We start from the raw sequence: 13,828 nt of genomic DNA, 5'->3' as shown, positions 1-13,828 counted from the left end.
TAACCCATTGTGCCCGTACATGTTGGCTCGCTCGTGTCGTTCCCGGGCCTTGGTTCAATATCGAGGTCAAAATAGTTCTGAGATGGGGCTGCTGTATACTCTCGAGTCTATACATTTTGCCATCCGAGTCTCTCCGATTCTCAAGCTCATGATGGGTCCAGGGAGGTCGGATGGGCCTTTCAAAGGCTCGAATCTGAATTTTGATATGATCATGTGTTGAAAGAAAAGTACCTAGAACTCCAAGGAATTGAGAATTCTTTCTGGAACAGCTAGACGTCTAACAGCGATATCCAGTCAGCTGACCCGTCCTCATCGCCATCTGCTGTCTTGCACAACGCTGAATCTTCATCGAGGATATACGACAACAACAACAGCACACCAGCCACCTCAGCCCAGATCTTCCAACATGACCAAAATGATAGAAAATGATATCGGAACAAGTCCTCCAGACACATCTGCAATGGTCAGTATACATCCCCAGACGACTGACTACATTCTTCAAACCCATCTACCAATACGACCCAACCCACTAACAAAGGCCTTACAGCGGATCGAGCACGATGCATTCGGTCCCGTCCAGATCCCAGCAGCACGGTACTGGGGCGGACAAACGCAACGGGCTCTCGCCACATTCGGTGAATCTGGAATCGAAAGATTCCCACCTTGTCTCATCCACGCCTTCGGGCTTCAAAAAATGGCTGCCGCGAACGCCAACTTCCGCCTCGGCCAACTCGACCAATCTCTCAGTTCAGCCATCTATTCCGCCGCCGAGGAAGTCAGCCATGGCAAAATGGACCTTGAATTCCCCTTGTCGATCTGGCAAACCGGATCTGGCACACAAACCAACATGTGTGCGAACGAAGTGATCGCCAATCGCGCCAACCAACTACTCACCAACCAACCCTTAGGAACGAAATCGCCAATTCATCCCAACGACCACGTGAATCGGTCACAGTCGTCGAATGACACATTCCCCACAGTCATGCATGTGGCATCGGTGTTGGCGGTTCGTTCTCAACTTCTCCCGGTTTTGCTTCGGCTTAGGCAGACTTTCCAGCGGAAGGCGCATGAGTTCTCGACGGTTGTCAAAATCGGCCGGACCCATTTAATGGATGCGGTGCCCATGACGGTGGGCCAGGGGTTTGATGCCTATGCGCATCAAGTGGCGAATGCGATTCGTCGTTTGGAACAAGGTGCTCTTCCTGGCCTGTTGAGACTGGCTCAAGGTGGGACGGCTGTGGGGACTGGTTTAAACACGCCTCGTGGATTTGATGCAGTCTTCTGCGAAGAACTTGGCACCTTGACGGGGGAGAAGTTTGTTCCTAATCCGAGTAAGTTCGAGGGGATGGGAAGTCATGATTCGATGGTGGAGCTTTCTGGCGCGCTTAACACTCTTGCGGTGTCGATGGTCAAGATCGCAAATGACTTGCGGTTTCTGGGGTCTGGACCTTATTGTGGATTGGGAGAATTCAATATTCCTTCAGATGGACTCAGCTCGTCTATCATGCCGGGAAAACGTAATCCGACACTGGCCGAGGTTCTGGTTCAGGCTTGTTTCCAGGTCATGGGTAATCATGTCACTGTCACTATGGCTGGAGGTGCTGGCATGTTCGAGCTCAATGTCGCTAAACCGGTCATCATTTACAATGTCTTGCAGTCTGTCAAGATCATGGCCGATAGTATTGATTCTTTCACAGTCAAACTGGTCGAGGGTATTCAGGTCAATCGAGATCGGCTGGCTCAAAACGTGGCTTCGTCGCTGCTGGTGGCTACCTCGTTGAACACGGTTTTGGGTTATGATCAGGTGGCGAAGATCACCAACCGGGCTCGTGATGAAGGTATCACTCCTCGTCAGGCGACTCTTGACTTGGGTTTGATGACTGGTGACGAGTATGATCGTTTGACAAATCCGTTGAAGCTGGCCTTGCCACATTCAACTTTTGAATAGAAATACTTGATGTTATAATCCATCATCTGATCTCCCTTGGCATTTCAAGATCGAAGAGCAAGAGGGTAGATGAGAAATAGAATAGACATCTACGTACGTGATGCAAGAGGACCCAAAGCCATATATCATCATATAAATGCAAAACCTTTGACATTCTCTATTTAGGCAGCGCAAAAATCGACGGACATCACACAAATACTCCATTAAGTCACTAAAAGTGTTCATCCACAGTCAGGGTGCCAGTCTTCGTAATGACATATTCAGCCACTGCCACATCCTTGCCAGACTCCTTGCCGTAGCCTGATTCCTTGATGCCACCAAAAGGACTTTCGCCCGCAGATTGGTTTCCTGAGAGACGGGTCAGTAAAAGCCTTAGCGACCATGCAAACAGCAGGTAAGCAACATACCAGTATTCATTCCAATCATGCCAGCTTCGAGATTCTCGAGCAATCGCCATGTGCGGTCGACGTTCTTTGTGAAGAAATACGAGGCCAACCCCATCTATTCAATCCATCAGTTTCCCGATCAGCGACAAGAGCTAGCTCATGAAAGGAGTAAGGGGGAGGGTTGTCACTCACGCTAGTATCATTGGCCATACGGACCACTTCTGCCTCAGTCTCAAACTTGTACATGGCCAAGATTGGGCCAAAGGTCTCTTCCTGACTCAGTCGCATCTTGTCTGTGGCATCGGCGATGATGGTGGGCTGGAAGAAGTAGCCAGGACGATCGACGCGTTGACCACCGTGCAGGACGCGGGCGCCTCGACTGACAGCATCTTCAACCTGGGCAGCGACTTTCTCAAGGCTTTGAGGTGTGGTGACTGGTCCCATAGTGGTGTCCTTTTCTGCACCGTGGCCGACCACGATCTTGCTTGTACGTTCTCGAACCATCTCTGCAAATTTCTCGTATACCCCTGATTGCACGTAGACTCGGTTTGCCGAGACACATGCTTGACCTGCATGTCGCCATTTCAGGAGGAGGAGCCCTGTTGACACGCCACTCGTCAGCTAGGATTGGGAATAGTCGAAGCAAGACTCTGAAGTGGAAACTCACCTTCGAGAGCTTGATCCAGGTTCGCATCGTCGAAGATGATGTATGGGCAATTGCCTCCCAGCTCCAAGGTCACCTTTTTGAGTCCGTCGGCGCAGATTCGAGCGATCAATTTCCCAACTCGAGTCTAGAAAGCATTAGCATATGCCTTGAGCGATTTGTCCTATCTGTGCCGTAGACATTTGAACTTACAGAGCCAGTGAAAGTGATTTTGTGCACTAAGGGATGACGACAAAGCTTCTCGCTCAATGAGGGAGTATTGGCCAAGCTGGTGGTCAAGACAGACAAACATCCTGGAGGAAAGCCTGCCTTTGTTGCCAGATGGGCTAAAGTCAAGACGGAGAGGGGAGTCTCCGGAGACGGTTTGATGACCATTGTACATCCAGCGGCGAGGGCAGCACTAGCCTTGCGCAAGATCATGGCGATGGGGAAGTTCCAGGGAACCAAGGCCACGGCAACGCCAATGGGTTGTTTGATGGTGAAAACACGGCGGCCGTTCTGCGATGCCTGATGGACGGTACCGAAGATTCGTTCAGCCTCGCCAGCAAACCACCAGGTGAAACTCAAGGCGTAATCTATTTCCCCGTGAGCTTCGGCAATAGGTTTGCCTGTCTCGTAGGTCAGAATAGTTGCGATGTCATCCTTGTTTTCTCGAATCAGGGCGTCCCAATTCAGGAGCCAGCGCGCTCGTTGTCGTGAGCTTTCTTTGCGGTAGCTCTCGAACGCTGTATTGGCAGCTCGCACAGCCATGTCGACGTCGGCTTCGCTGTTGTCGGGTGCGCTGGCCCATACTTTGCCTGAGCCAGGGTCTATTCAGGACGAGAACTAGTCAGTCACTTGATTCTGTGAAACCATGGCGGCTTCTCCGGATATCTGTAACTCACCAACGATATCAAAGCGAGCGCCAGACGCGGCTTCTACCCATTTCCCCCCAACATAGGATTGATCTTTGAAGAGTTCGGGATCTTTGAGCTATTTAGTGGTACTGTGTCAGTCTATCGATTCACTATGTCGAATCAACATCTACAGCAACAAAACGACTTACTGTAAAAGGTGTTGGAGGAGCCATTTTGTTCTTTGCTTTGCTGTAGTCGTGAATAAATCGAGATTGGTGCCTCCAGCTGGTCGTTTTGTGACTGATCCCTTGGTAGTTGAGCAATGGTATTGTCGTGGGCGAAGATGCTCTCTGATTCAAGGTAAAGACAAGTAGTTGTTTGTTATGCCTACCCAGGGTACGCAATGCCAGCCCATTTGAGACTAGATTTGGTCGCATTTGTTTATGTAGTCTTGCGGTTACGTCGACTTTGCTGAACCTGTTCTTTTACAGTACGATTCTTGGATGCCAATGGAGGGGCATCCTTATTCCGAACCTGTGGGTCCTGGATGAAAGTATCTGGTGTCTATTTCACCGGGTTAGGAGCCGAAGAGCGATGAGGAATATCAACCGAATCTGAGCCTCCTAAAGCAGAGACCCTGAAGTAGTGACCGCGGGATATGTCAAGTGGACATGGCAAGACTCAAAAATTGATCATGTTTCTCTCGTTGTGATCCAGGCTTCAAGTGGGTCAATACGACAAACCGTTTATGACCCATTAGGGAAATTGCCAGGGTTTGAGGCCATCCTAGAGGAGTTCTTGTCCTCTGCTCCGTATGCCAGTAAATTACGTTTCGTCATATACTATTCCACTGACCGTTGCTGGAACTTGAGCTTAATTGAAGCATCTCGAGAGCTAGAAATGCTAGGCTTCGGCTTAAAGTCGATTTCAACTGGCGAGGTGCGTGGACAGACCAATATACCGTCTTGCTCATAGTCTCGTACAATGCTAGCTAGTATGGTATTTCGAAGGCAATTTTGTCAGATATCGATTACAGCACCGCTTTTCGAAGAGAAAGCAACCAGAGCCAGAACCAAAGATCCAGCATTGTCTCAAATTTTTATTACATTTTCGGCTTTTAACAAGCGCCGATCTACCCCGCGAAGTACATGGGCCAATGCACCAACTCGTTGATGGGATCAAGAGCAGCTTTAAGCGGGATCTGTGATGCAGAAAACAACTGGGTGAAATGAGCAAGGATCAAGGTCGAGACTAAGCGTTCCTGACCATTGTTCACTGAAATGACATGACAGATCAGAGTCACCCAGTATAACAGACCACGAAGTGAGTCTCCCCAAAGTTGCAATAGGTCTGTTCTCCGGAGGAGGTGGGGTAGTTGAGCGGCTCCAGCTACGAAGGGGACTGCGTCGGATAACGAGCAGTCTCGATCAGCCGACTCGGTCATCAATCTCACGGCAATGACACATGATTCATACATGGCTAAAGAGCCGCCGTCCCAGTCGAACGTAGTGTAGCGAGGTTCCTTGGTGGCTAGCACATTCTCCAGGGTGAGGCGGGCACTTTCTAGGTTATGAGACATGCCCCGTCGCCTTCTTTTGTGATGTAAAATCCATGTGCGTGCCGCTTGCGACAGATCAAGACACCTCTTTAACTTGTGGGTGGCTGGAGACATCGTAGGCCTAGAAAAGGCGTGGGAAGGGCCGAACAAAGGTGAATTCCAGCCGGAGTCAGGAGTAGTATCTGATGAGTAGAGCTCAAACTTTTCGAACAGCTTGGTCCATCCTTCGGCATTGTGTCCAGGAGTTGTCAGCATCCGGTGCGCAGAGGATATGACCTTGACGAGAAAAACAAACCTTCCATCAGCCGTCAACAAATATGCTGGATCGGGTTGCATTCTCAAGAGTCTGGTAACGGCTTGGTAATGCAAGTGATATTCGATTGCAGTACTTTCAGCAAGGCTCGACGTAGACTCAGGAGAACTGAAGCTAGCTGTCGACCTTGAGTCTGAGCTTCTGGAATCCGAAGCTTGCGAGCCATCTGTAGAGCTGTTGGTCACTTCGCACACAATTGGGGTGCCGAGAGCCATGACGGCTATCATGGTGTCCAAGTTGGCCGCCTGGTCTGGGTCGTCCATTGCTCGATTGACTCTTTTCATCACTTGACCTTTCAATGACATCAACGCCGTTGAGGCCCCTCTGCCACTGATAACCAGATAGTACGCATGGCAGAGGAGAAGACACGCTGCGTAGCGGAGATGACATGACTCTCCATCCCTCAGGAGTGTATTTCTGATAAAAGTGTCACCGAGAAAGGCGGGCATGAGCGACTTGACTGTCTGCAGATCCGGGGACTCATCCCGGTTGTTGCGAAGCTGAGGAAGCGATTGGAACACATCAAATGAGGCGCCAAAATGGAGATTGACCGTTGATACAGGAGATGGCAGATATTGAGCGGAGTTCATGATGACATTGGATTTGGACAGAGGGAGCGGCTTTGTTGTAAGATCATGATGTTCGGACGGCGTAGTCTTGCTCAACACCGGAGAAGAAGGAGACGGGGCGGAGGGGGAAATGGACGAGGATTGTACTGTGGGCGACTGTTTGCGCCTAGATTGTTTGTGGCCCCAGTATGAGGCGTGGCGTCTCGCAACACGTTTGGCATGAGCATCTAGCAACTCGGAGTGAGAGTTGATGAAAATGATGTCGGATCGCTTCCCTTCGGGCGATTTCCGTCTCATCGCCGGCCGAGGCGGGAGAGTGGAGGGCATCGCTACGCAATAGCAGAGACGGTCGGGGTAGACAAGGTATAAGGTCAAAGATTGCACCTTCGTCTGATGTCTAAGCAGCCTTCAATCGGCGACAAGTCTGGGTGGATGTCGCTATGAATGTACAAGGTGGAGAAGGGTCTCGGTTTAAGGAAGAGAGAAAAGACCCAGTATAATTCTCAGCCTGAGCACAGGGCAAGCTACGGTGCCGTGGGTGCTTGCTCGCTCTGGCTCTGTCCCTCTCCCTCTGAGTGGTTTGTGCTTCTCGTCAAGTCCAGAGAAGTCAGGCATCCCAACGAATGAAGGATTGGTAGAAGAGCGGAGACAGAAAAGCGTCTAGTCTCAATGTAGAAGTTGCCAGGATCTGTGGCGCGATGGACGGCCGGGGATAGAGAGTTCTTTGCCATGGTACCCGCAAATATCTCCATTGCTCGCTCGAGACGGCCGAGGGGGGGTGTCGCAAGACACAAGGCTGCGCTGACTGTCTCCAGAGTCCTAGAATAGACTCGGAAGAATCTGAGGCCCGAGTCTGCGCCGCAAAGCTTTACCATGCAGTCTCAAGGCGTAACGTGATAGATTCCTGTCGGGCCTCAAGCCCCAGATTAATGCCGTTTGCTTTGGACTGGACGCCGCCTAGGGGTTTGCGAACTGCAAAAACTCCAAACTCCACGGCGCAATGGTGGTCATAAGGCTCGCATATGCCACTGTCTGCGATCACATGGAGTCGAGGATCATTTTATTCGAATCAAGGACTTTCAATTTGACCCAGCAGTGACAAAACCCGTTCTTGACCATGGCTCCCGTTCTACCGAATACAATGCGCGCCGTCGTGTTCAAAGGCAATTACAAAGTGGCCGTTGAAGACAGGCCGGTTCCAAAGTTGCAGCACCCTACAGATGCGATCCTCAAGGTCAAATACAGCGCTCTATGTGGCAGCGACCTCCATTACTATCGAGGCCACCTCAAATGTCCATCGGATTTCGTCTGCGGCCACGAATTTGTGGGCACCATCGTCGAGCGGGGAGACGCCGTGGTGGACTTTGCAGTTGGCGATGATGTCGTCGTTCCTTTCTATACGGCTTGTCAAGAATGTTTCTATTGCAAGCGAGGCCAAGCGTCACGCTGTTCGAAGGGAGAGTTGTTCGGGAACAGCGTCCCAGCAAATGCTATTGATGGTGGCCAGGCCGAATACGTCCGGGTGCCGCTTGCAAATTCGACCCTTGTCATAACCCCAAAGAACATCCCTGAAGAGATGCTAGTCTTGATGGCAGATATTTTTCCCACCGGATACTTTGGGGCTTCTCGCTTCCTCAAGAACATGGCGCCTTCGGACAAGCAATCTGCTACCGTCGTTCAGGTTGGGTGCGGGCCCGTTGGTATCTGCGCCATCATATCTGCTCTCAGATGGTGCAAGACAGTGTATGCGGTCGACTCGATACCAGACCGACTGGCGGCAGCGGAGAAGCTCGGTGCTAAACCGATTTTACTGTCTGACAACCCTATCGAAAAGGTCATGGCTGCCACCGATGGTCGAGGAGCCGACGTCGTCATCGAAGCGGTCGGGCATGCCGACGCACTCCAGCTCGCGGTTGATTTGATCCGACCATTCGGCCAGATCTCGTCCATCGGTGTGCACACGCAGACCTTGCCCCTGAGTGGACTACAGCTTTATGGCAAGAATATAACCCTAGCTCTCGGGCGATGCCCGGTCCGAAGTATTTTTGAGGAAGCACTCGAGGTCCTCATCCAGGAACAGGAAAAGGTCAAGCCTCTGCTGGGTTTGATGGTGAGCCTCGAGGAGGCACCAAAAGCCTTTGAGGATTTTGAACAACAAAAGGTATGAGTGTCTGCCGTCTTGTCATTTCCTCGGCGACGACCCAAGGATTGTCTAACAGTATGACAGGTGCATAAAGTTATTTTCAAACTCTGACGCAGTTGAGGAGAAATGGCTGGAGGAACTGGGAGCCTTGAGACGGCGCAGTTTTGAGTCATTCCGGGCATAGACAAACAAATTCTGGAGTCGTTCAAGGCACTGTTGGGAATTGCTCGACCCCAGGCCACATCCAGTCGATAGTGTCAAAATTGTTGAGGTATTCTAATGCATTCGAGTTCCAGGCTTCAACGTGATCAAGAGCCCCGTTCTGAAGACCTGCAGGCACATTTGCCAGTGGTTGATCTGGTGGAGCCAATCCCTCTTGGGCTGCCGTCTCCATCTGGGGAACGAAATCATGGGATAGAATATGTTGCAAACTTGTCAAGGTTTCCATAGCCTGAACGATTGGCTGTTGACAAAATTCGGAACATCCGGCTTCTTGAATGTTGGGATCCTCTGGGAGATAGCAGCGCAACAATTGGACAGCTTTGGCAATTGTTGAAATACTCGTCGATCGGCTGCCGGATCCTATGGCTATGATAATCGATGAGTTACAGTGGAAGTAGATGTGCATCAAAGCACTTTGAAAGACAAGGGCTGGGCTCGAAGGGCAAATGCTTCGTAGCCACCAAGCAGATGTGGTGTTTTCGAGGAGATTAAGGATGGCCGAGCTGGATTTGACGCAGGTTTTGAGACCATTGTTGAACTCCGGGGTGTTCAAGTCGAAGGTGAGCGCTGGCCGGTGGATTTGAACCATGGCGATATTTGCCAACAATTGGATCCAATGGTTCATGAGTGAAAGTCCTTCGTTTCCATCTTCTTCATATGCGTGGGGTGAGACTTCTGCCAGTTCGAATGGAGCGACATGGGGCAACGCGTTAAAGGAGTGATTCCACACTCTCAGGTCTCGATCAAGGCGTGTGATCTTCTCAGCACCACCACGGCGCTGAGTTGTAGTGTAAAGCTGGCTCAGGATCGCCGACAGCTTCTTGCACAAGAGTACATACTGGTTGAATAGGAAGACAGGGGTAGTCTCTCCTGGGAGCGGATGAGAAAGAAATTCTGCATTGAGGTCGTCCAAATTGCAGTCAACAGGCATGTCGTTGTCAATGTCGGCCTCTTTGACAAGCTCTGGCAGTCCGTTGGTAACAGAGGTAATTCTAGTCATGTTAGCTTGCTCTGATACTTGGAAAGACGCACATACTTATCAAAGGCATAGATCCACCACCAAATGCGACGGCGATGCTCAACCATGGCACTCTTAAACTTGAATCTTCGGTCATGGCGGTGGAGACCAATTGACTGAGCCGTACGGACCATGAGGGCATTTAACTGTAGCAATTGGAGGCTCTGTCCTGTCAATTGGGCATGAAAAGCGCAGAGGATCAGAGCCTGAAGGGCCTTGAGGTCACCTCGAGCAACCACATCGTGCAGCTCCCCATGGGCCAAAGTCACGAGCCGCTGCAGATCGTGATCTGGATGAGGATGGCCTAGTTGATTGATACTCAAAATCATAGTCAAGGCAATCATGGCAGAGAGTTTACTTTCATCCCCGGGGGCAAAGGATAATCCTTGATTTGGATGCAAGAAGTTTGCAACATCCTGGACGATGTCTTTGCGTACCAAGACCGGGCAAAAGCATTCCCAGCGCTCTATAAAACTGTCAATCTGGTGTATGTAGTAGTCAAGGGGGTGGGTGAAGTTCTGGCGAAACTGGCGTGTGTCACTAGGCTCTGCTTGGTTAATGGATGCGATATCTTGAGGGCCTCGCGTTGATGCTTTGCAAGTAAGTTTGTGTATCGGCAGTAAGTGCAGCCTGAAGGAGCTTTCGGGAAAGTGGTTGGTATAGCCCAGAGCCTGGACACATGCATCCTCAACGCGCAGTACAAAATGGACGCCAGTCGTGGATCCAGCAAATCGTCCAACTCCCATTCCATCATGGACCATGCGACCCATATGTTTCACGACATGGATAGATCTCTCGGGCTGAGATGCACCGGCGTCACTCGACGTGGGGTGGGAAGGTGAAGTGGCTTGTTGGCTTGTTGCCGGGTGCATTGGGCGATGTAGTTTTCGAGGTCGAGTCGAGGCCTGCTGGGACACACGGTCGAGCTCTTCACGAAGTGATTGACTGGTCTGGCACTCGGCTTCAAGCTTCTTTCGCAGATCTGCATTCTCTGCTTGCAGGGTCTGTACGAGAGCATCATCCCTATCAGATCCAAACCTAGAGTCAAGATCAACATGGAGCTGGAATCAAAGCACATGTAGCAACACACCCTCGGATCTTGGCCTTCCTTCGTAAAGTTGCCGATACCTCGCACTGGACACACGCGGCGATGCAGCTCGCGCACTGTACCTTTGTCAGCGACACATTCGGAGACGGGTTGAGACTCTTGTTTAGGTACCGAAGGAATCGCTCCATCGCATTTAATTTTCTTGCTAAGTCTGGTAAGAAGAGTCTTTTGAGTGGATAGAAACTGGGTCTATTGCTCTCACTTTCGACATCTATCACTAAGAGAGGGTTAGAAAAGTGGTAGAACTAGAGACTGGGCTGCTTGAGAACTCACCATGCTTGTCCTGTTCGTGAGACCTGAGTATTAATGGTAGCCATGAGATTTTTGTTTAGGCGAACAACAACGCATTGTACTTCAAAGAGCTGTGGCAGTACTCCAACCTCGACAGTCTTTATTGTTACCTTGTGATGGGTAAAAAGGAAAACCCTGGTTTCAAAAAGCACAAAATGCCTGCAATGCAAGAAAGAACACGAGTGTAGAATACATATGTCGCGTTTTCCGGACAGATGAAATGGTCAAATCGCCCATTAGTCAACGCATCAATTAGTATTTTGTTAATGGCATGGCCATTCCTAGCCAAGAAAACATTCGCGGGTATTCCATATGGAGGATCTTGCGGGGTGCTGGAGTGGCACCTACTTACTGTACGCTTTCGTTGAAGAGATGAGACAAGAAAAGCCCCCCTCGGCCTTGAGGCAGCCGGGATAGCGCTATTCCGGCCCAGCTTCCGGGGTGATGTTCTTCTTCCGGCGCCAATACACATTGAGCGTGTTTGGCAACATCTTGTGAGGTGACTCGAAGGGTTGAGACCATGATATAGGTGGTTCTATCAGAAACAACAATTGTGCAAAGATTTTCATGGATGAGGTTCTTGTAAAGATTTGATCGCGACTTCTGATTTGAGGAATGGAAGGCACGCGTTGTTCATTCCACCGAAGGGAAAGTACGACTCAGGTAGACCTTGGAGATCACGTGTTCGTAGTAGCCCCGTCATCCATCTGGAAGTCGATATGAATGTCACGTGATACTCACGTGATATCGGAGATAAAGTCTGTTTGACAGACAGAGAATTGGCATTTGAAGACGGTCAAAGAACGCCATCGAAAGTAGGTCACTGTTGGATAATGATTTGTCAGTCAGTTCCTCAGAAAGCAGACGTCTGACCAACATGATTTTCCATAATACTACCAAGACGTACATGGTAACCTCTGATTTTTAATCGTCAGACTGAAATCGAATCAGGCAGATTGACTGAGTCATGGACAGGATTTTGGCTTCACTTTATCTCATGCGAAGCCCGGCGCAATCATTTAATTAATTCTTGCATCTGGCCACAACATCATTTCACAACTATTACAACCAAGTAATTTCGATATCATCAATCGAGTCTCAAGTTCCAACCAACAAGTTCAGAACCTACAAGATCCCTGCGCCCGCAATCGCAATCATGGCTGAAGTGGTGAGTAACGTCACACCCAAAAGCATGCAAAGCCAAAGGCTTTCCCTCCCCCCACACGCACCAACACCACCTGCATTTGCCTCATTCCTAGAAGAGGAAAATCATCTGAAACCGCATAAATCAGCTGCATCATCTTCATCCCGCTCCACCAAAAACAACCCTCTTTATTTCAACACCACCTCGTCTATTTCCATCTCTCGTATTAACTTGTCTCGTTCATCACAGGATTCTGCTGCCCCTCCTATCCACGAACCCAAACTCCGCAAATCCGTAACCTTTAGCGGCGACGACACCATCATGGATGAAAACGGCGAAATCTCAGAGGCTCCTGCCTTGGAGCACAAGACCACGGCCGAAAAACACTCTACACCTCCCGAAGACGCCGCCGTCAGCGAGGTGACCGACATGTTTGCCGGCTTGGGCAAAAAGAAGAAGAAGTCGTCGAAACCAAAGGCCGAAGATGCCGATGGCGACACGCCTGCCGTTGGCGCCGACGGAGAAGTCGATCTTTCAGGATTGAAGAAGAAAAAGAAGAAGTCATCCAAACCCAAGGGAGAAGGTGGTGATTTTGCCGACAAACTGGCCAAAGCTGGTTTGGAACCCACCGAAGGAGACGAAGACACCCCCAGTGGCCCCACGATCGAAGAAGCTGGCGACATGACCAAAGGCACCGGCATCTGGGGTCACGACGACAACCGACCCATCAGCTACGATCTCCTCCTCTCCCGGTTCTTCCAACTCGTCAACGAACACAATCCCGATATCCTGGCGTCAGGCTCCAAATCATACAAGATCCCACCACCACAATGTCTACGAGAAGGCAACAAAAAGACCATTTTCGCCAACATTGCCGAGATCTGCAAACGCATGAACCGATCAGACGAGCACGTGACGCAATTCTTGTTCGCTGAATTGGGTACATCAGGTTCCGTGGACGGATCGAAACGATTGGTCATCAAGGGTCGATTCCAACAGAAACAGATTGAAAATGTCTTGAGACGGTACATTATGGAGTACGTCACCTGCAAGACTTGTCGCAGCGGAAATACCGAGTTGTCCAAGGGAGAGAACCGGTTGTACTTTGTGACTTGCAATTCATGTGGATCCAGACGGTCGGTCACGGCCATCAAGTCTGGTTTCACTGCTCAAGTTGGCAAGAGAAAGAGGATGAACGGTTGAATGAATTGATGAGCAAAGCTGTAGCAATGTTGGTGTTGGATGGTGGCCATGTGCAATACCAGAATGCCATTCGATCATGGTATCCAGGCAACGAGACAAGCAGACAAGATTCAAAATTCCGAAACGTGGCTGGCTGATATGATATGATATACGCTATCCACCAACTCACTCACTCACTGGGGTGAAATCTTTCCGCCGGGGATATTGTCTCTCGCTTGGAAACAAACCCCAAGTTTACAGTTTATGATACTAGGGAAATGTTAGTTAGACAGTCACCAATAGACCTCATGAAAGCCTTCTGCATATCTAGCTAGACCTAGATTCTTGTAGGAGGGAGGTCCATGAATGAAATCAAACTCAAAATCCAGTTTCCAAAATGGAGTCTTTGTAGAGAAGCAAATACAAGTAGATAACTTGGATGGATG

The 13,828-nt window shown here is 50.0% G+C and overlaps 6 protein-coding genes across 7 annotated transcripts; 3 read left to right on the top strand and 3 right to left on the bottom strand.

Moving 5' to 3' along the window:
• Positions 1 to 406: 406 nt before the first annotated feature.
• Positions 407 to 1,948, top strand: PV10_00722 (fumarate hydratase, class II; the record flags this gene model as incomplete). The annotated part of the gene is made up of 1 exon (XM_016364834.1): positions 407 to 1,948. One exon carries the CDS (start codon positions 407 to 409, stop codon positions 1,946 to 1,948), a length of 1,542 nt encoding a protein of 513 aa, XP_016228483.1.
• Positions 1,949 to 2,159: 211 nt separating this feature from the next.
• PV10_00721 (uncharacterized protein) lies at positions 2,160 to 4,067 on the bottom strand (the record flags this gene model as incomplete). The annotated part of the gene is made up of 7 exons (XM_016364833.1): positions 2,160 to 2,296; positions 2,356 to 2,449; positions 2,527 to 2,933; positions 3,002 to 3,125; positions 3,191 to 3,807; positions 3,883 to 3,970; positions 4,044 to 4,067. The coding sequence occupies 7 exons, from the start codon at positions 4,065 to 4,067 to the stop codon at positions 2,160 to 2,162; spliced, it is 1,491 nt and encodes a 496-aa protein (XP_016228482.1).
• An 899-nt stretch (positions 4,068 to 4,966) lies between these two features.
• Positions 4,967 to 6,727, bottom strand: PV10_00720 (uncharacterized protein; the record flags this gene model as incomplete). Its single annotated transcript, XM_016364832.1, has 1 exon — positions 4,967 to 6,727. The coding sequence occupies exon 1, from the start codon at positions 6,599 to 6,601 to the stop codon at positions 4,967 to 4,969; it is 1,635 nt and encodes a 544-aa protein (XP_016228481.1). The 5' UTR covers positions 6,602 to 6,727.
• Positions 6,728 to 7,175: 448 nt separating this feature from the next.
• Positions 7,176 to 11,337, bottom strand: PV10_00718 (uncharacterized protein). The gene is made up of 6 exons (XM_016364830.1): positions 11,039 to 11,337; positions 10,968 to 10,982; positions 10,877 to 10,910; positions 10,748 to 10,821; positions 9,676 to 10,695; positions 7,176 to 9,631 (listed from the first exon to the last, which is right to left on the bottom strand). The coding sequence occupies exons 1-6, from the start codon at positions 11,080 to 11,082 to the stop codon at positions 8,623 to 8,625; spliced, it is 2,196 nt and encodes a 731-aa protein (XP_016228479.1). The 5' UTR covers positions 11,083 to 11,337; the 3' UTR covers positions 7,176 to 8,622.
• On the top strand, positions 7,392 to 8,441 carry PV10_00719 (uncharacterized protein; the record flags this gene model as incomplete). Its single annotated transcript, XM_016364831.1, has 1 exon — positions 7,392 to 8,441. One exon carries the CDS (start codon positions 7,392 to 7,394, stop codon positions 8,439 to 8,441), a length of 1,050 nt encoding a protein of 349 aa, XP_016228480.1.
• Positions 11,338 to 12,077: 740 nt separating the features above from the next.
• Positions 12,078 to 13,828, top strand: PV10_00717. Of its 2 annotated transcripts, XM_016364829.1 has the most exons (2): positions 12,078 to 12,224; positions 12,450 to 13,828. In XM_016364829.1, exons 1-2 carry the CDS (start codon positions 12,213 to 12,215, stop codon positions 13,401 to 13,403), a joined length of 966 nt encoding a protein of 321 aa, XP_016228478.1. In that variant the 5' UTR covers positions 12,078 to 12,212; the 3' UTR covers positions 13,404 to 13,828. The 2 variants fall into 2 exon arrangements, with proteins under 2 accessions (XP_016228478.1, XP_016228477.1); XM_016364828.1 differs by having other exon boundaries at positions 12,078 to 13,828.

The sequence above is a fragment of the Exophiala mesophila genome, assembly GCF_000836275.1.
Source record: "Exophiala mesophila strain CBS 40295 unplaced genomic scaffold supercont1.1, whole genome shotgun sequence".
Classification (NCBI taxonomy): domain Eukaryota; kingdom Fungi; phylum Ascomycota; class Eurotiomycetes; order Chaetothyriales; family Herpotrichiellaceae; genus Exophiala; species Exophiala mesophila.
The sequence above is the reverse complement of the archived record's forward strand: the minus strand, read 5'-3'. Positions and strand labels throughout refer to the sequence as shown.